This window comes from Podarcis bocagei (genome assembly GCF_964188305.1).
Source record: "Podarcis bocagei genome assembly, chromosome: 16".
Lineage (NCBI taxonomy): Eukaryota > Metazoa > Chordata > Lepidosauria > Squamata > Lacertidae > Podarcis > Podarcis bocagei.
The window spans coordinates 26,881,121-26,901,970 of record NC_138142.1 but is presented as its reverse complement, the minus strand read 5'-3'; the positions used below and the strand labels follow the sequence as shown (position 1 = coordinate 26,901,970).

Sequence of the window (20,850 nt, the reverse complement as noted above, 5' to 3'; positions counted from 1 at the left end):
TAGCAACGGGTCTCCCAGGACAACCGGGATGAGGACCAACTTGGTACCAGCTGCTCTTTGATCCCTCCCCCACTTCTCCTGCTTCTGGTAGGTTGCAGCCTGGGGGGGGGGAGGGGAAGTTGCCTGGTAATCTGAAATCCAGACTTAAAAATGTGTGTGTGGGGGGGGGGGTGAGCACTCTTTTTAAAGCACAAAGGGTAGAATCGGATGTGAAAACAATACGGATTTCCTTTCCTGACACAGTGGGGCTGCCTGCCTCCCTGCCCTGGTTACTGAGAGGCAAAGGTTTTCCCAAAATCTGGCTCTTGGGTAAGGTGCTCCATCACTCTTTCTGCCTCTGCATCCCGAAAAGGAAGCGGGGAGACTTCATCCCAGCTGCTTCAAAGACCAGGCACAGGCAACTCCCTCCCCCCAACCAGAGCTTGTGTAGGAGGAGCTTCAGGCGCTGGAAGGGGAGGGGCCAAGCCCAGCGGAGCCGTCCGCTCCGGAGAGCTAAGCCTGCTTCAGTCCGGAGGGGTGGGGTGGCGTCTGGGGGAAGAGATTTGATGGAGAGGCCAAACTGAAAGATCCCTGCTTGCAAACTGCTGGCTGGTCCCCTCCCAGCCCCTTGCCGGACCGCCAGGAAGGCAGGCAGAGAGACAAAGAGCCTCTTGGAGGAGGACCCAGGAGGACCGGAGGAAAAGAAGGGCGGTGGATCTGCAGAAGAAACAGGATCTGGGGATGCCCTGAAGGGGTGTGCAAAAGGTCGTTGTTCCTGGAAGGGCCCTGAGAGTCTCTGAAGGCGCCAGGAATTAGATCCCATGTTCTGCAAAGGCAGAAAACGGCGGGCTTCAAGAAGGAGGGAAGGATAAACTGAAATCCAGCATCTAATGCCCTGGAGATGTCCCAACCCCAAAGGTTTTCGGGGTCTGAAAGCCAAGTCAAAAGATCTAGCACCGAATGGTCTGCCCACCAGGAATCCAGTAGGGTGGAGGATTAGAACCCGGAACTCCAGAGGGCACAGAACTGGGATATAATCTGGAACTGTCAAAGACTGGACAGCTAGAAGGGCAAGAAGCTAAAGGGTGGGTGGTGGAATCCCAGCCTCTTGGCTGGACCAACGAGCTCAATTCTGGAATTTCCGGGGTAAGGTGTTTTTTAAAAAAACAAACAAACAACCCCCCTCTGGATTCTTCAAGAACTGTGGATCTAGAACTAAGATCCAGAAAAGCAAGAGAGATATCAAGATCAGAAATGGACCATGTAGAACCTGGAATGGGCCTGTCCTGGGAGATCTAGAACCTTGGAATGAAGAAATCGAAGGGATCTAGACTTATCTGGAAACTGAGAGCTGAGTGGCATGGAACCCAGGAGTCCTGAGGGGTGAAGGGGGCCTGGAAGGAAAGTGGGGTGCATTCAGGGTCCAGGAACAGTGACCAGGACACAGGAGCTAGAGGGCAAAGCAGACTGAGCCCAGGCATTTGATTTGGGCATCTGCCACCTTGGGAGGACCTGGAGCCTCCGTGCCCAGGAAGGGTCAGAGGCAAGGTGGCCCAGCCTGAGTCCTGGTGAGCGAAAAGGGTCAAAGAGCAGAGACCCTGGGAGCAGAGAGCACCCCGAGTCACAGAGAGCTCCACTAACAGCAGCATCTTGAGGAGGGTGGCACGGATGCCCTCTCCCATGTCTGCCTGAGCGCTGCAGCATTTCCTGAGTCTGATTCCTTTGGCTGGGGGGGGGGAACCGACAGTGGGGGGGAAGGATGTTCTGCTGCCTGCGTCTCCGATGCCACCTCTAGCCACGCTGAACTTTTGCTTGCCACGCAGCAGCAGCAGCACCAGCCGCCGTGCAGGCAAGGGGGCTCCGCTGCGGTTGGGCCCCCCTCCATGGCACCCGGAGGAGCAGAGGGTTCAGGGGGCACCTGGGGGCCGCGATCCGGCCAGGAGAGCCTGAGCGAGAGGCAGGGGGCTCAGAGAGGCGGGGAGATGGAGCAGGATGGCCGCGGCTGCTCTCTGGGCCCCTGAGACACTGAGCAGAAGGTAAAAAGGCATCTGGGGCGAATGGATGGGGGGGGGGGCGGCAGAAATGTGATGTGTGTCTGTGTGTTGGGGTGTGTGTGTCTAGCTGAGCTTTGTGGGAAGTTGGGTTAGGCAGTGATGGCTCCTGGAGGGGGGGTTGTGGAGTGACTAATGTCCTGCAGAGGGGGACTGCAGAGTGTTTATTTAATTTTGGGGAGGGGGAGAAAACCACAAATGGGGTGCGCTGGTCTCCGGGGGGTGGCGAGGAGAGCCCCCTTTTAGCTGTCTCTGCCTGTTACAAACCCTGGAAAGGTTTCCAGAAAAGAAAAAGGAATCTGATCCCCCAAACCTCTTTTTCTCCCACGGAATCTCCTTTCACCCCTCACCCTTTTCCTAACCCATAAAGTTGCATTGTGATGGAAATGGTGGGGGTCCCTCTCCCCACTCCTCTTTTATTCTTCTCTGACCTTTGTATTTCCATCTTGATTAAAATCGGAGTGGGGTGCACTTCCAGTGATGGAAAGCAGATGCTCAGTGGCAGGAAGGAGGTGGTGAAAGGGATCAGCCAGCTTCAAATTATTCCACCTCAATTGCACCCTGCCCTGGCCACTTGCCCCCCTCTTCCTGTGGCACTAGTAACAACCCCCCCCCCCTTCTCTGGCCATCTGCAACCTTTCACCTGCACCAGCGCAGAGGCAGCGGCTGCTCCCGACTCTGCCACTAGGAGGCCTCATTGTGCCCGGCAGGGCCAGGCTCTTCAGCCTGGAGCAGAGAAGGGAGTGCCCTGGGGGAAGGGGGGGGCGGGAGGAGAGAAAGAGGGGGGAGAGGGAGAGATGGAGGTAGATTTGTCATCTGCTGCATCAACAGACAGGCAGAACCAAGCGCAGCTCCAAACGCAGACTAAGGTCTATATTTATGTCTGGGATTTGGATTTCAAGGTGGGGTGGGGGCACCCCAGTGCTGGCAACAAAGAGCTCAGGTGTTCTGGTTGCCAAACTGAGCATGGGAACATAGGGAGCTGCCTTCTGCTGAGGGTCAGGTCAGCATTGTCTACACTGGCTGGCAGCAGCTCTTAAGGTTTCAGAGAGGGAGTTTCTCTCCCTGGAGACACCAGCAGGTATTGAACCAAGGTATGGTCCTTTCCCTAAACTTGCATCACTTGTCAGCTGCCAATGATCCCCAAACACCACCCCCACCATCCTGACTCCCTCCAACCACTAGACCTCGTTGCCTTCCCTGAGCTGAGGAAGCAGGGGTGCAGGGTGCTCAGCCTCCATTGCTTCAGCTGACCATCTCCTAAAAGTCTCTTGCCAAACAGCCCAGTCCCCAGAGGCAACCATCCTGGCTCTCTCTAACCTTTTGCTTTCGTTTCTTAACCCGGAGCTAGGAGCAGAACCCAGGAGTCCTGGGAGCCAGTGACAGCGACCACACCAGCTCCTTGCTCTGAGCTAGAGGCTAGAAAGTCCTTGGCGGCTGACTTCTCCCCCCAACCAACCACCCCTCCCCGCCCAGAGACATGAACACCTTCCAGCAGTCTCCATTTCCACAATGCCCTTTAATTCTCACTAGCCTGGGGAAATCAGAGGGATTTTCTTCTTCTTCTAACGGAGTTATAAATTAGGTGGCACTCCAGTCTTCCTTTTTCACCTTGACCCTGCCCTTCCCTCCTTTCCCAGCAGCGCAGGATTTAGGGCAGCTTGGGCAGCTCCCTCAACAGGGCGCCAAGCCAAGGGGGCACATAATAATAACAACAACAACAACAACAACAACAACAACAATGCCTATGTTTATATGGGTTCCTACTAAGAAGATCCATTAAAAAGGCATCTGTACCAAAATGAGTTATTATGAAACTAAGAAATATTGGTGAGGGGTGCCAAATTTTGTCTTCGCTCAGGGCACCATATTACCCAATACCGTCCCTGTTCCCTTACAGAACTGGAGGCAGAACACAGGGGCATTTGGAGGGGGGCTCTTGCTGAGCCTGGTGTTGAACTGTCTGCTCTGGTTTGGTTCCCAGGCTTCAGGCAGCGACAGGACTCCTTCCCATCATAGGTTAGCTGAATAAAAGTCCCCCCTCCCATCTCTGCATGAGAGCAAGGGGAACATAGGAAGCTGCCTTATACTGAATCAGACCACTGGTCCATCTAAACTAGTATTGCCTGCAATGACTGGCAGCAGGGGCTCTCCAGGGAGTCTCTGCCAGCTCTACCTGGAGATGCCACTGGGGATTGAACTTGGGACCTACTGCATCAAGGCGGATGCTCTACCACTGAGCTACAGCCCTTTCCCAAAAGAAAAATTCTAGTCCTCATGGTTCTGAATAAAGGACCAATTTAAATTGGAACAGAGGAAGATGCTTTATACTGAATCAGGCCATTGATTCATCTAGCTCAGTACTGTCTGCACTCTTTGGGGTTTTAGGCAGGGATCTCTGCCAGCCCCACCTGGGGATTGAACCACAGGAGGTTTTCTGCATATAAGGCAGATGCTCTACCTCTGATCCGGCCCAATCACCTTCTCAATCTGGCCTGCAGATGGTCCAGGAATCAGCATGTTTTTACACGAGTAGAATGCATCCTTTTATTTAAAATGCATCTCTGGGTTCTTTATGGGGCATAGGAATTTGTTCACCCCCCAAAAAATATATATATAGTCCGGCCCCCCACAGGTCTGAGGGACAGTGGACTGGCCCCCTGCTGGGAAAGTTTGCTGACCCCTGTTCTAGTATAGCATCCTGACCACAAACAGCCCATCATATGGTTTAGGAAACAAGCACACATATGCTAGGTATGAAGTCAACAGCCCCTCCCCTGCTGTTCGCTCTTTCCCAAGGCAACTCTTCCTCTGAGGTAGACAGTCTCTGGACATGGAGGTTCTATCTAACTTCTGCAACAAAATAGCTGTTGATAGCCCTCTTCAGCTCCTTAGGATTTAATCTCTTCCCCTTTAAAAGACACTGCATCTTGGAGCAGTGAGTTCCACAGGTAGTAATTTGTTGGGATGGTTGAGGCACGCATACCATCACGCATGCTAGATGGAACATATCAATGAGCTGCTGCATGCATGAGACACTTTGTCATCTAAGCTGCGCTTCTCTTATGCAAAAATGCACACAAGTATAGACATTTATAGGTCCACAGCAAACCCCTCTGGCATCTCTTTGGCTCCAACTATCCTTTGGACTGAGGAAACACACAAAAGGGATGGGAGGAGATGACAAATCTGCACATCTGCTGGGCATCTCACAGAGCATTGCTGCAGGGCCAGATACTGACTCTTGAGCATCGCAGCAGGCAGAGACGAGAGGCTGTTGCTGCGTGGGGCGCCTAGCAGGCAGGAATAAAAATAGGCGCAGCATCTCTTATAAGTCTGGCTTCTCGAAGCGTAGGAAGTGCGAAAACTTTTGAATGATGAAGGGCTGTCTTCCAGCGATGTGAAGAAGAGCTCTGTGTCGCCTGGGAGGTGTGTGCCACACTGGCACAAGTGTCCTACACTGGCCAAGATGGGTTTGGGAACAGAGATGACCTGCCCAGACTGGTGTTCCTCATAAGAACCTGTTGAATCAGGCCAATGGCCCATCTAGTCCAGCCTTCTCTTCTCACAGTGGCCAGCCAGATAGATGTGTGTGGGGAAACCGCAAGCGCAGTACAGGACCTACGAGGCCTGACTCATGAATGACCTGGCACCTAGTCCTGTTTCTCCACACCTGATCACACTCGGCTGCCATCTTGCTTCCCAAGGAGGGTGATGACCTGAAGCAGAGAGCAGAGCATCACTCTGTCTATGCTCAGAGGTTCCCTCTACTGCTCTGCAATATGTTTCAGGGCTGAGCCCTGACCCTGATGAACACTCTGGCTTTCCCTCTTCTGCCCGCCTTGCAGATATTAGCAAAGAGATGGGGGGGGGGGAGAGTCCCACCAGGGTTGAGGGTTCAAGTCTGAGAGAGCGCACACTTTTGCTCAGTCTCTTTTAGCTTGATCCGCCCTGCCATCTTTTGAGCGCTGAGACAATACAGAATCTTTAATCCCTCCACCTGGCCGGCAATTTGCAAAAGGTCTCTGGAGCTGTCACCTCTGGCGTGCCTGACCCATCGGCCACCTGCATTCTGGGAAAGCAGCTAGTGCAGCCAGCTTTCAAGCTTTCCCAGTACGTTTCCGAGCACAATTCAAAGTGTTGGTGCTGACCTTTAAAGCCCTAAATGGCCTCAGTCCAGTATACCTGAAGGAGCGTCTCCACCCCCATCGTTCTACCCAGACACTGAGGTCCAGCACCAAGGGCCTTCTGGCGGTTCCCTCACTGCGAGAAGCCAAGTTACAGGGAACCAGGCAGAGGGCCTTCTCAGTGGTGGCGCCCTCCCTGTGGAACGCCCTCCCACCAGATGTCAAAGAGAACAACAACTACCAGACTTTTAGAAGACATCTGAAGGCAGCCCTGTTTAGGGAAGCTTTTAATGTTTGATGTATTACAGTATTTTATACTCTTTTGGAAGCCGCGCAGAGTGGCTGGGGAAACCCAGCCAGATGGGCGGGGTATAAATAATAAATTATTATTATTATTATTATTATTATTATTATTATTATTATTATTATTATTATTATTATTATTATTATTATTATTATTACACCACACCAAGGCAGCATATAATCCACAGCTACAGCTGCTGAAGTTTATCTTGAACTGTAGAGATTTTTTTTGTGGGGGAAGGGAGGGAAACATTCATTCCCTCTAATATACCTTTGTTGTTTGGATTAAGCGCCTTCCTGGCTTTCAGCTGGTGGAAGATGAGCTACATGAGAGTCAATGAGCAGAGCGCACAGTGGTGTAGTGGTCAGAGTGTCAGACTAGGACCCAGGAGACCAGGGTTCAAATCCCCTTCTTGGCCACAAAGCTCACTGGGAGAGCTTGGGCCAGTGCCTGCCTCTCAGGCTAACCTACCTCACAGGGTCGTTGTGAGGACAAAATGAGGAGCCACCACCTCCAGCTCCCTGGAGTAAAAGGTGGGGTTTAACTGCAATCAATCAATCAATCAATCATTCAATAGGATAAAACTAAAATGATGTGCATGTATTGACATGTAACAGAGAAAGTAACTCCCCCAGCTTTTAAGATTTAACATCTAGAACAGCTTTCCCTAACCTAGGGGGTTTCCGATGTTTGGCCTAAGAACATTAAAGCATAAAATCCAGCCTTGCTGGGATCAGGCCAATGGCCCATCTTGGCCAGCATCTTGTTCTGACAGTGCAAGTGGGATCTGAGCATAAGAGAACTATCCCCTTCTGTCGACTCCAGCAACTGGTATCGAGACGCACTGCTGCCTCTGACCATGGAAGCAGAGCCATCATGGCTAGCAGCCATTGATAGATAGCCGCCTCCTCTATGAAACCACACAGGCTACCCCTGCTTTAGATCATAAAATATATTACTTTATAGAATCATACGAGTTGGAAGGGACACCATGGGTCATCTAGCTCAACCCCCTGCAATGCAGGAATCCTGCCCACAGCCATCCTTGGGTGGGCTCAAACCACCAACCTTCTGGTTAACTGCCAGATGCATTCACTATTAACTTCAAAATGTGTCAAGCCTCCCCCCTTTCCACCAGGCCTGTGTTTGCTGACCGCTTGTACCCCTTCTGTTGAGTGGGGCTCTGCAACAGTGACCCTGGATCCTGCCCTGATGGCATCCCACATTCTGTCTGCTGTTCCCATATCCACTCTTTCCCTAGTACGACCAAGAAACAGGGCGTAGGATGCAGCTGTGCAAATGAGGTGGCTTTTTATTATTATTAAATTTATGAAATGCCTTTTCCCAGCAGATCCCAGAGCAGGTTATAATAATTTAAAATCCAGATGTGCGAAGAGTTAAAATGTACTACACTCACAGGAATTGGCAAAAGTCAACAGCTGCGTAGTGAAGGGGCCCAGGAGCATCTCTGTGGAGAGGCAGTTCTACTACTTAGGGGCTGCCACAGAGAAGGCCCTTTCCTGGAATGCTAGCACCCCAAATCCCTGAGAGCGGTGGAACAACCAGGACTGGCCCCCTCTGCTAATCTCAGCACCGAGGGTGTCTATAGGGAAGGAGGCCATCTTTTGGGAATTTGGGACTTGAGTTGTTCAGGGCTTTCAACACTAATGCGAGCAGCTTGAATTGGGCCTGAAACTGTTTTTAAACAGGGGTAATATAACTTGAGAGCTAAAGTGAGTAATCTGGCCGCTGCATATCCATCAATCTGTGACAGACATTTTTGTGCAATATAATTTGTGCTTTGATGAAGATCCTCTAGTGCTCTCTCCCCCCCCCCCCAAACCCTGCTTTCCATCTATCTCTCCTTTTCTTCTTACTCAGGCTTTCCTTCTTATTTGATTATCTCTTCACTGGGCATATGGAAATATGGATGGTGGTTGGATGTGCAAAAGATTCACATCTCTCTATATCTAAATATATATTAATGACTGGGAAGATTTGAAATAACAAGGGCTGTGTCAAATGAATGTTGGGGGTATTAAATGGGAATGAAAATAATGTTTTTTAAATGTTTAAAATTAGGAATATACTGAATTGCAGGAAGCTGCTTTATACTGATTATACTGGTTATACTGATTTATACTGATATAACCCCTGATTATTTTGATTATTTAATTTCTATATTGCTTAATATACAGGGGATTTGCTGCTTACTCAAGGGTTATGTTCCAGGCTGCAGCATATGTCACTGGGATGTACAAGAGTGGGGATTCCCCCACCCTGCCCTCACTTCATTCTGCCCCCCGTTGCCCCATTTCATTGCCAAAAATGGTGCACATGTGTGTGGTCATGTGTGACCCAAAGACATGCAAATGGGGAGTTTCCTGTGTTCAGTATCACCTGTATTAAAAATATATCTAACTGGTGTACAAAAAACTAAAGTAACAACAGCAACTTAAAAAAAATGTTGCAAAAACAAGCACATATAAAAATGCTACATTAAAACAAAGTTACTAATATATAAAAATCTACTATCAGTTCATTTTCCTTCTAACAAACCCTTCCTCTCAGCCTCTGGGTTCTCGCCCAGGATCCAAACGAACTCTCAGCTCACCCACGAAAGTCACACAATGAGAAGAGTTCCAGGAAACAGGAGATATCACCCTAATTTCTAAGTCTGCACTTGATTTTTATGGGCAGGCCAAAAGTGGATGGTACTTCCTCAGCTGTGTCCCATTCAGCTGCACTCTCCACACACCCAGTTCTAGGTACAGTGGTACCTCGGGCTAAGTACTTAATTCGTTCTGGAGGTCCGTACTTAACCTGAAACTGTTCTTAACCTGAAGCACCACTTTAGCTAATGGGGCCTCCTGCTGCTGCCGCGCCACCAGAGCACGATTTCTGTTCTCATCCTGAAGCAATGTTCTTAACCTGAAGCACTATTTCTGGGTTAGCAGAGTCTGTAACGTGAAGCGTATGTAACCTGAGGTACCACTATACAGCAGGTTTGTTGAATTTCCCAGCAGATCCAAAAGATGGGGAAAAGGCTCCCTGCACTCTCAGCTCTTTCGTCACCCTCTGCCCTCTTCTCCTCCACCTGCTGGACCAGCTAGCGTGGTACTGCCTCTACTGGCTAGCAGTGGCTCTCCAGGGTTTCAGACGCAGGTCCATCCCAACCCAAACTGGAGATGCCAGGCACTGAACAAGGATATTCTGTGTTGATAGCAGATGCTCTACCCACCACATCATCTCTGTCATCTTAAAAAGCTTCTGGCCCACATGGTTATAAATAAAGGCTGGTTTAAATGGAAGGCTGTCTTCTACTGAGTCAGACTGCTGGTCCATCTAGTGCAATATCACCTACACTAACTGGCAGTAGCTCTGAGATTTCAGCCAGGGTATCCTCCCAATCCTACACTGAGATGCTGGGGACTGTACCTGCTCTGCAAATGAGCTACGGCCCTGCCCCAAATTAATCTGATGCACTGGCAAGTACGCTCTGCAATTAATAACAAATGTAAACAATCATGTACAAACATGTATAAAAAAGAGAAGAGATAGAATTAGATTAATAGACTAGAATGAAGGAATGAAGAAAGGGAGCAATTTGCCACCTGACATGAAGTCCTCTGTGAGTCCCCAAATTCCCACCTCATGCCATCATCAAGCCAACCTTCTTTCTTTATTCTTATGTTTAAAATGTGTATTTTTTTATTAAATCCTTCCAACATATAACATAAAGATGAATAACGAAATATCTTGCAGTAACCCAGAAGCTAATGTTTAGGCAATACATGAGAAATAGCCAAATAAAGTTCTGATCCCAAACTACTATTTGTATGGCAGGTGATAAACAGTTCAAGTTAACCAAAAGAGTTTATGAGGCGAGTCCTCTATTTTCAGTTTTAGCCATGTACATAATAAAGCTGTGCCATTCAACAGCAATGAGTCTTTGTGCTTCAGGCCTTGCGCTTGTTTTATCCTGGGATTCTTCCACAAGTGCTGTTTTGTACCGGTTTGTCAGAGAAGCCCCTTCTAAGCTCTTCCAGTATCTCATTCTGATGAGTCTGAAAGGACTTATTAAAGGTATAGACTGCAAGTTAACCTTGCTTTCTGCGAAAAGACTGAGGAGACCCAGCTTCGGTTATATAGGGCTTATCCGCACTTCCTCTTGTCCTGCTGCTTTTCTCTGGGGAAAGCCGCTCTTTAGCGCTCAATCGGAGCAAATGGCAATTCGGGATTTCTCCGGATTGACGTTTGCTCCAATTTAGCACTAAAGAGTGGGTTTCCCCCGGGAAAAAAGCACGGCAAGGGGGAAACCACCCAGACCTATACCCAGAAAGTGAAGATCAAGTGGAAAACTGCTTGGATACAGGCTTTCTAGGCATGGGACGAGTGGAAGTGTGGATGAGCCCTTCGAGATGTTTGGTCCGGTAACTGCTTTTATTTCATTCCCTCCTTCTCCAGGGCTTGCCAAGCCGTCTACCATGGAAAGCCTGCTGCTGCTGCTGGTCCAGCTGCTGATGGTGGGACGTGCGTTGGCCCAGGTCGAGGGCTGTCCCTTCCACTGTGTGTGCCAGAATCTCTCCGAGTCGCTCAGCACCCTCTGCGCCAACAAGGGCCTGCTCTTCATCCCGCCCAACATTGACCGCCGGACGGTGGAGTTGCGGCTGGCCGACAACTTCATCCAGGTGGTGGAGCCGCCCGACTTCCTGAACATGACGGGCCTGGTGGACCTGACCCTGTCGCGCAACACCATCGACACCATTCGCCCCTTTGCCTTTGGCGACTTGGAGAGCCTCCGCTCGCTCCACCTGGATGGCAACCGGCTGACCCAGATCCAGGAGGAGGCCCTGCGTGGGATGCTCAACCTCCAGCACCTCATCCTGAACAACAACCAACTGGTGGACATCTCGGTGGCCGCCTTCGACGACTTCCTGATGACCCTGGAGGACCTGGATTTGTCCTACAACAACCTGCACCGGGTCCCCTGGGAAGGGATCCAGGGGATGCTCTGCCTCCACACCCTCAATTTGGACCACAACCTGATTGACTTCATCATGGAAGGGGCCTTTGCCGAGCTCTACAAGCTCTCCCGCTTGGATATGACCTCCAACCGCCTTTACACGCTGCCCCCCGATCCACTCTTTGCCCGCTCTCAGGTCGGGGTCATCAGCCCGACCCCGTACACCTCCACCATTGTGCTCAGCTTTGGCGGGAACCCCTTGCACTGCAACTGCGAGTTGCTGTGGCTGCGCCGCCTGGTGCGGGAGGACGACATGGAGACCTGCGCCTCCCCTGCGCAGGTGGCGGGCCGCTACTTTTGGTCGGTCCCCGAAGAGGAGTTCACCTGCGAGCCGCCCCTCATCACCCGCCACACCCACAAGCTCTGGATCTTGGAGGGCCAACGGGCCACCCTGAGGTGCCGGGCCATCGGGGACCCCGAGCCAGTCATCCACTGGGTCTCCCCTGATGACAAAATCATGTCCAACTCCTCTCGGACCATGTCCTTCCGCAATGGCACGTTGGACATCTTGGTGACCACTATCCGGGACGACGGGGCCTACACCTGCATTGCCATCAACGCTGCAGGGGAGTCCACGGCCACCGTGGACCTCAAAATCATCCCCTTGCCTCACCGGGGGAACGGCAGCATCACCGTGCTACAGCAGGACCCGGGCTCCTCTGACATTGCCACTTCGGCCAAGACATCTGCCAATGCCAGCGAGGGGGGCTTCGAGAAAAGGGTGGAGGTGTCCGACGTGACGGCCAGCTCAGCGCTGGTGCGGTGGGTGGCTGACAAGTCGGCCTACGCCGCCTGGATGTACCAGATCCAGTACAACTGCACCGTGGATGACACTCTCATTTACAGGTAAGGTGTTTGCGACCGTGCCACCTGGGACCATGATCCCAAGGAACTCTCGTTATGCCTCTCAGCTGCTTTCTCCTTCACTGGCTGCCAGGTGGGCCCAGGGACCAAGATTTTACTGTTTCCGCCTGCGAGCAAGAGGTTTCTGGCACTTCAAATTATAATTTTGTTCTCCCAAGACCCTCATGAAGCCAGCCTCCTGGATTATTGTGAACTCCAGCTGCTCACTGCTGGGCTCAGATCCTCCTTGTGTGAGCTTCCCAGGAGAGGCATCAGGATGGTCACTGTGGGAACAGGATGCTGGCCTCTGGTCTGATCCAGCAGCCAGGCTCTCTTCAATGGTCCTTCCTCTTTTGCTCCTTTCCCAGGTGGAGAGCAGCAGAGACTGGCTCAGAGTAGCAGGGACAGAACTTCACCAAAGCCTCTGGATGCTGCTCATTCCAGGGAGCAGCTCTCATCCTGTCACCTGAGCCACTCTGGAGTGATTTTCCATAGCCGGAGCCGACATCCCTAGCCCTCTTTAAGATTAGTAGCTAACCAAGGTTGTTGCCCACAGCACAGGAAGCTGCCTCATACAGAGCCAGACTGTTGCTCCATGGAGCTCAGGATTGTCTACACAATCAGTAGGCAGGGAGTTCCAAAGTGTAGATTCTGCCACACTAAAAGATTGAGCTCTTACAAATCTGGAACAGTATTATGTGGCACCTATAACACTGCCAGTTCTGCTGACTGAAGTAGTCGAGTGGGTGCATACCAGGTAAGGCAAACTGGTCCCAAGTTCTTAAGGGTTTTATTTACTAATAGCAACACCTTGGCACACACATTTCAACAGGCCAGGGTCCCGGAAGGCTGCAAGAGGCCATTTCACATTTCCAGAGGCTGATAACAGGTTCCTCGGGCATGAACCTGCTGGAATTAAGTCCTGCTTTAAAAATGGGAAGCAAAACTGTGCAAAGAGAGGTTTGCTTATCTGCTCCGCGATCTTCATTTTCAACCAGTTCCAGCAACACCACCATACCTCCTCCCTATGGCCTTCCTCCGACAATCCCTCTTTTTAAAGTCACTTCATGTGGTCAGGGAAGTCAGGAGAGTGTTAGGGCAGGAAGCAATGCTAACGGGACCCTAGGGAGATGTCGTGAGCCTGGGCAGTTACAGGCAGCATGAAATATACATGGGTTGTGAACAGCTCAATGCCCAAGACGCATGACAAAGAGCATCTGCTGTACATGCTCCAGGTTCAATCCTCAAGGGCATCTCCTGGCAGGGCTGGAAAAGACCCCGTGTCTGGAAATCCTGGACATCCACTGCCAGTCAGTGCATAGAATACTGAAGATAGTGGACCAGTGGCCTGACTCTGTATGTAAGGCAGCTTCCTATGCCACCTGGCTCAGTTGTACAGGAGGTGGGAAACAGAGATCCCCCCCCCCCCGGATTGGAGGCTGCACCCCATTTTCATCCAAAAGCATGAGGCCATTTGAAGTCCACTGTCTTTTGTTCCTGGAAGCTCACAGTCCAACTTTTATGCATGTTTACTCAGAAATAGGCCCCACTTTATTCATAGGGGCTACTTCCAAGCAGGGCTGCACACTTAACTTTTAAATAAATGGTGTTCATTTCTTGGGTACACATACAGCCCAACACAAACTTGTCTGCTTAGCTGGCCTAAGTCTGCAGCACAGAAGGCTGTTTGGACAAAAGTTCTGCATTGTGTTCCAAGGTCTTATTTAGTTGCAAAACAATGCATTTAATTATTGCAGAAACCAATTAGTACACACACTTGTCGGGAAATATATGAATTCCATACTGAGAGACTTGATTGAAATGAACTGATTTAAACCAGCAATTTTCTAGGTAATGCTAGCTATTTTATTTATTTAAAAGCATTTATAAACCACTTAATTATTTTTTTAAAAAACCTCTAAGTGGTGTACAAGAACAAACAGCATCGTTAAAACAAAAATGCAACCTAAAACCAATAAAACAGCATCATGAAAGCAAAGAACAAGAAATAGAACAGGAATGCAGGGGATTCAAATACATAAATCAGGGTCTAATCTGCTGCGTCAGGGAAAGCCTGGACAAAAAGGGTTGTTTACAAGACCTCTGAAGCAGCTGGTGGCTGTTGCTTCACATGTGGCAGAGGGAAGGCCATTCATAGTATAGGGGCAATGATGGCAAATGCCCCTTTTTGGGTCACCACCCTATGATATTCTGTAGGGTGCAGTGTCAGAAGGAGAATTTCCCTAGATTTCTAAGAGACCCTAAAGGGTCTTCCAGGTAACCTGAAATCATAAGTTATTATTGAAACTAGTTTGCTCTGCAAGAAGATGGCAAGGGAGAGAACTTTGCTTCCTGACATGTTTGTTTTCTACATGCAAGGAGGTCACCCCCACAACTTCAGAAGACCATTCAAACCTGCAACATCCCCTCTAACTGCAGCCTGGAATGTGCATTTTATTGGGATGTTTGTTCCAGGGCTTGCATCCCCCCTGGTTCCTCACAATGGTTGATTTGGTGATCTAATCTGGATTTGAATTTGTACTTTAGCAAGTGTGTGTGTGTGTCTGTCTGTGAAGCATGACCAGTGACCAAGGCCACAGCCTCAAGACTCTTGTCACTGAAACAAATCAATTACAACACTGACAAGATTAGGTGTCTGTATGCAGGCAAACACTGAGAGATGGGGAAAGCGAACAGAGCCTGGCTGCTGCATCAGACAGAGGTGGCTCAATACAACCCAGTATTGTACTCCGCTTTCCACAGAGGTCAGCCAGAGGCCTTAGGAAAAGAATCCTACAAGCAAGGAAAGACAGCAGCAGTCCCATTGCCCTGTTTTCAACGGCTGCCCCATATTGACTGCATTACAGTAGTCTGATCTTGAGGTTGCTAAGGCATGGATGGCAGTGGCCAGTCTATGCGACTTCCTGGGGTGCAGCACCCCCAAGAATCACCTCCCAGAATGCTCTCTGCCCTCAAGATGTAAGAGAGTGCCACTGCTGCAATGTAAGAGCCAGTGTGGCATAGTGGTTAGAGTACCAGGTTAGGTCCTTGAGCTCAATCGCCATCTCTCAGCCTAACCTACCTCACAGGGTTGTTGTGGGGGATTAAACCATATAGGCCACCTTGAGAAAATAACTGCCTCCTGATGCATCCCAGGGTCTCTGCTTGTAAGCAGGGTGGGGTAGGGTGGGGGAGGTTGGTGATGGATCCGGGGGGGCTGGAGGTGGGAAGTGGGAGGGTGAATTGAGTTTAGAGGTGGAGGGCAAAATGGTTTTGAGAAATGCTGGTTTTGAAGTCTGAGGCAGGGTAGCCTTAATTGCCACAGGTTTTTTACCCATAGGGGGTTGGACTAGATGAACCCTGGGGATCCTAACCTAGCCTACAATTCTATGGTTCTACGACATGCACAAATATGCATGTCCTGAGAAGCAAAATGACCACACACAGATTTGCAACAGGCACCAACAGTCAGTGCTTTCTCCTCAGGTTGTGCTCCCTGTGGAGCAACAGCTTGGCTCTCCCCCCCGCCCCAAAGTCCCCTGAGCACCCTCTCCTGCACGTCCTCCCCCCACTGCCCCCCGGATCTGGTTTTGGCAGCAGCTGGGGCCTGGGTACACCCTTGTGGCACTCTGAGCCCTGACAGCTGGATCCTCCCCCCCAGGGCTCAAGCCTAGATCTGCCACAGCACACTGATGTGCATTTGTGTGCAAGGAGGAGACAGACGAGGACATTTCTCCCAGGTTCCATTCAACTTAAAAATGAACATGACATAAGAGCATAAGAAGAAGAGAGTGGCTGCTGGATCATGCCAGTGGCCCATCTAGTCCAGCATCTCACTGTGGCCAGCCAGATGCCCGTGGGAAGGACATGAGCTCAAGAGCCCTCTCCCTCCCTGCAGTTTCCAGCAACTGGTCCTCAGAAGCATTAATGCTTCTGATTGCGGAGGTAGAGCAGAGCCATCATGGCTGGTAGCCATCAATAGCTCTGCAGTCACTCGCCTTGCCTCTGAAGTGGAAAGGGCATCCAGACTTTCCATTCAGGGTGGAATTCAAGCCAGACAAACCTGGGGAAGTAGGACAACTTTGCCCAACCTGGTGCCCTCTGGATGTTTAGGACAACAACTCACACCAGCGCCAGTGTGATATGGCTGTGCAAAAGATCTGGAGGTTGCTGGTTTGGGAAGGCTGCCTTTTGACTTGCCTGTTGAGGCCAGGCCAGAGGATCAACTGAGCCTTCAAGGCTGCTTACGTTCATCTGGCTCTAAGGACAGGCAGTGAGGTGGTTGCCTTGGGCAGCAGTTCCTGTGGGGCCATCTTCTTGCTGTCCCCAAGTTCCAACCATTTCCATCTGCGGGAGGAGAGATGTGTGTCTGACACACCCTCTACTGGCCACCCTTAGCTAGCCTGTTGCCACCAGGACATGGTAGGAGGCTATCGGGTCACTAGTGTTGAAATTACATCCTGCTGGCTCCTGCAAGTGGAATGGGGAAAGGAGAAGCCTTCTTGTCCCTCAGCCTCAGGCAACAAAATGTCTTGTGAGAGGGGGCCCTGGCTACAGCAGACTGGAGTTCCTGTTCCACTGAAAGCCAGGCTGCATCCCAGGTCTGGGAAGACCTAGGAACCTCCTACAGCCTGCCAATCCACCTGCTCCTGTGCCCTTGCAGGCAGATGAATGCAAACATCAAGGTTTTCCTTGCTTTTGTACTTATGATGAATTGCATCTATCGTCTTAATGCCCATATTCCCAGTGTGGAGAGATGTTCTTTGGAGCTCTCCCAATCCTTCTGTGTCTTAACTCCTCTGAGCACTTTGGTGTCATCAGCAAACTTGGCTCACTTCTTACTGCTAATGCTTTCAGGTACAAGTGAAAAAGCCAAAGTCCCAATATTGAGACCCTTGGTGGGGGAAGACCCTGTTTTTCTACATTCCTCGGGTGCGAGTTTCACTTGCAAAAAAGCTGCAGAAGGGAATGACGAGGGGGCAATAATGGCCTGGTAGCTCAAGAGATTGGGTAGCTTTAACAGAGTATTGGGCTAATTCATGGAGAAGGCTATTGAGGGCTCCTAGCCACAATGGCTATGCTCTGCCTCCACGATTGGAGCCAGCAATGCTTCTGAATACCAGCTGCTGGAAACCACAGGATGGGAGATTTGCTTCTGTGCTCAGGTTCTGCTTGCGGGCTTCTCATTGGGGCATCTGGTTGGCCAATGGGAGAACAGGATGCTGTACCTTTCTGATCCAGCAAAGGTACTTCTCATGCCCTTCTGAGATGCCTACTGACGCCTTCTCTCCCCTTCTCCGCAGGATCATCCCTGCCACCAGCCGGCATTTCCACCTCAAGCATCTGGTGCCCAGCGTGGATTACGACCTGTGCGTCTTGGCCATCTTTGATGATGCGGCCACCTCCCTGGCAGCCACACACCTTTTGGGATGTGCCCAGTTTGCCACGCGGGAGGCCTACCCGGACTGCCACTCGCTGCACGCTCACTTCCTGGGCGGGACCCTGACGGTGATCGTAGGGGGCATCATCGTGGTCACCTTGCTGGTCTTCACTGTGGTCATGATGGTGAAGTACAAGGTGTGTGGCAGTGCCCATGGCAGCCTGCCCAAGGTCTCCAATGTCTACTCGCAGACCAACGGTGGACACCCCAACGGCCTGCTCCCCCTGCGAACACCCCCCAAGGAGCGGGGCCCCAAGCACCGGCGGGTGCGGGCCAAGGCTGCTCAGCCTGAGCGCAGGACGGGAGACAGGGTGGGGGGAGCAGCGTGGGGGCCCCCCAGCACCCCCGCCAAGACCAAGCGCAGCAACTCCCTGGACATGGGAGACGTCTCCTCCAGCTCCTGCTACAGCTACGCCAAGCGCCTCAGCTTCATGTGGACCAAACGCAGCCAGTCGGTGCACGGGATGCTGGCTCAGTGTGCGGCCTCCGAGGGCGACGCCAAGCGCCTTGGACCCTTCCTCAATGCGGACGAGCTGGAGGAAAGCGTGGTATAGCGCGCACGCCCCCTGGGCTGGAGGAGAGATCCTGCGTGCGCCACAACCCCACCCTTGTGCGTCTGGCAGTGGGTATCGGGCAGCAGTCGACACCTGGATCACAGCTGCTGATGGCGGGGTGTGTGTGCTTAAAGGAGAGCCCCTCATGCCGCGACTAAGGTGGGGGTGTTTCTAGCTGTGTAACAGGCCTTGGCCTGGCTTGGGGACCAAAACAATAGAGGCTAAAGGCTTGACCCCGGCTCAGGAGTTCCAGCAACAACAACAGCCTGACTCCCTGCTGGACTTTCTCCTGGGCAGTGGGGTGGGGGAGGGCGAGGTTGATTGAAGGAGAGCTGCTGCTCCGAATGGAGGGATCCAACCTCAAAGGGAGGGAATGTCGTTTTGTCCAGATTGGCAGGAGATTGATTAATCGGAGCTGAAAATGGTGGCGTGTCCATTTCGTGAGGTCGGGGGCACGTAAATCAATTGGATGGGGGGTGGTGTCCTTTTTTAAAAGTAATAAGTTGCCAAAAGAAAGAAGAAGAAGAAGCGAGAAGAAAAAGGAAGGCGGAAAGAGGAAAGAATTATGTTAAAACAACCCCCAAATTAGTCAGTGTGTGGAAGGCAGGAGATTAAATAGGAAAGTGAATATTATGGACAGGTTTGTGTACAATCTGTTCTAAAAAAACCCCCAGGGTGGGTGCAGGTTAAGAAGGGGAAATCAAAATGCCACACCAAGTTAAACCAAAACTCTGTACCAAGGAAAGCTGGAATTCTGAAATGTGTATAAATGGGAAACATTTGCATAGATCTGCTTATTATTATTATTACTGCTATTTTGCCCAGTTTCTGATGGTTGCATGATTTTGTGGGGGAAGGATGGTTCCAGATTTCCTCAAGGGGCTTTGAAACACACTTTTAAAAAGAAAGCAAGTGTGGCAAACAATAATTTGTGTGCAAAAAAAGGATTGAATTAGAATCGATGTTTGAAATGGCGTGCTCTGTAAAGTACTGACGGGAGAGTCCTAAAAGTTACATAACCCTACACAATTCACATTTTCCTTAAGATGCAGAGTTATTGATTTAAGTGCACCTGTTTATGGAGTGTTAGGGAGTTCTAACATTTCAGGCAATGAGGAAAGGAATGGGGCCCTTGGGCTTCTCCTTGTACCCCATATCCTTCGCACTGCTCCTGAAGCAACGGAGGGCCAAACCACTGGGTCTGTCTAGCATAGTGCTGTCGACACTATCTGGCAGCAGCTCTCCAGGGTGTGAGGCAGGAGGAGGGTGGGCATTCTCAGCCCTACCCAGAGATGCTCAGATGGTTGCAGAATGTGGGAGAAAGCCAGCTGCAAGAACTGCCTGCTGCAAGGGCCCTACCCACCCTGGCAGATGGACAGCCTAAGCTTTGTAAGGAGGCCCAGCCTAACATAGCATCGTAGAGTTGGAGGGGACCCTGGGGGTCATCTAGTCCAACCCCCTGCAATGCAGGATTCTCAACAACCAGCAATCTTTTTTTGGGGGGAGGGGATCCTCATAAAAATTGGTTCTGACAAAAATACTCCTCCCCCACATGGACCCCAGCATCCCACAGAATAGGTGTCACACAGACCCACCCGCCAAAATTCGGGTGGTGGAGGGGTTACACCCTGAGTGTGTGTGGATGGGGGGTGGGGTGGGAATCCTGAGCAGGCAGCCTGGCCCAGGCCATTTTGTGGTTCTGATGCACAAGGTGCTGTATAGAGTAACTTAGGCAAAAGCCCAAATTCCCACCCCTGGGAGCTTTGCTGTCCACGCCTGTACTTGCTTGTTTGTTTGACCATGTCAGGTTGCCAAAAGACAACCCCAACAACAACTCTGAAAGAGAGACCGGAATTCTGCAGCAGCCGCATGACTCCTGGCGGCTGAGACCTCGGCTACCCTTTTCCCTGCTCCAGCGGTTTCCTAGCACTGCTGAAAGACCGCAGCAGCAGCAGCAGCTTCTGGCTCCCTTGACGTGCGGACTCACTGGCTCTGTTTCCCTGCAGGGCCAGTTCAGTCTTTGAACGAGGAGGGAAAACTCAAGAGCTGGGGGTGGTTGCGCTCAGTGTGGCTGTGATATGGCCCTGCAAGGGGGTTTCAGAGCAAAACTGGCTTAGGCACACAGGGCTGGCACTGCTGGTTTCTCATTTGGGGTGGTGGGAAGAGGAAGGGAAGGAAAGAAGTAATTTCCTGATAGCATCATCTGGAAAAACAGCCAGAAAGGAGATTGGTTTTGTGATAGCTTTTTAGGTTCAGTAATCACTGGACTGGGGAAAGTGGTGGTGAGGAGGGTGTGTGTGAAATGTGTCAACAGGCTGCACCCCGTGGCTGCAAGCTAGTTCACTGGAGGGAAGGCCAATCCCACCTCTGACAGCACAGGTGGAGATGGGCTGCAGTAAAGGTAGGAACCAGCCCTATTGATATGTTAATACGTAAGTACATATGATGAGCCTGTTCAGTAAGGGCAATGACCCATCCAGTCCAGCATCAGTTGCCAACCAGATGCCGATGGGAAACGGGCAAGCA

General features: G+C 51.0%; 2 protein-coding genes and 1 long non-coding RNA gene across 13 annotated transcripts in view; 1 reads left to right on the top strand and 2 right to left on the bottom strand.

Annotated features, from left to right (window-relative positions):
- Positions 1 to 20,850, bottom strand: part of PC (pyruvate carboxylase) — a 268,658-nt gene that overhangs the window by 29,005 nt on the left and 218,803 nt on the right. The gene's annotated exons all lie outside the window — the stretch shown is intronic.
- The window catches only part of LOC308576354, a 251,618-nt gene that overhangs the window by 65,815 nt on the left and 164,953 nt on the right, over positions 1 to 20,850 (bottom strand). The gene's annotated exons all lie outside the window — the stretch shown is intronic.
- LRFN4 (leucine rich repeat and fibronectin type III domain containing 4) lies at positions 150 to 19,111 on the top strand. The gene is made up of 3 exons (XM_081175536.1): positions 150 to 2,015; positions 10,929 to 12,333; positions 17,634 to 19,111. The coding sequence occupies exons 2-3, from the start codon at positions 10,949 to 10,951 to the stop codon at positions 18,322 to 18,324; spliced, it is 2,076 nt and encodes a 691-aa protein (XP_081031662.1). The 5' UTR covers positions 150 to 2,015; positions 10,929 to 10,948; the 3' UTR covers positions 18,325 to 19,111.

Excerpts from the sequence above, each read along its gene's own strand:
- LRFN4 (XM_081175536.1), top strand. The coding sequence starts at position 10,949 with ATGGAAAGCCTGCTGCTGCTGCTGGTCCAGCTGCTGATGGTGGGACGT. Across the intron at positions 12,334-17,633 it reads GATGACACTCTCATTTACAG|GATCATCCCTGCCACCAGCC; the intron begins GTAAGGTGTTTG and ends CCTTCTCCGCAG.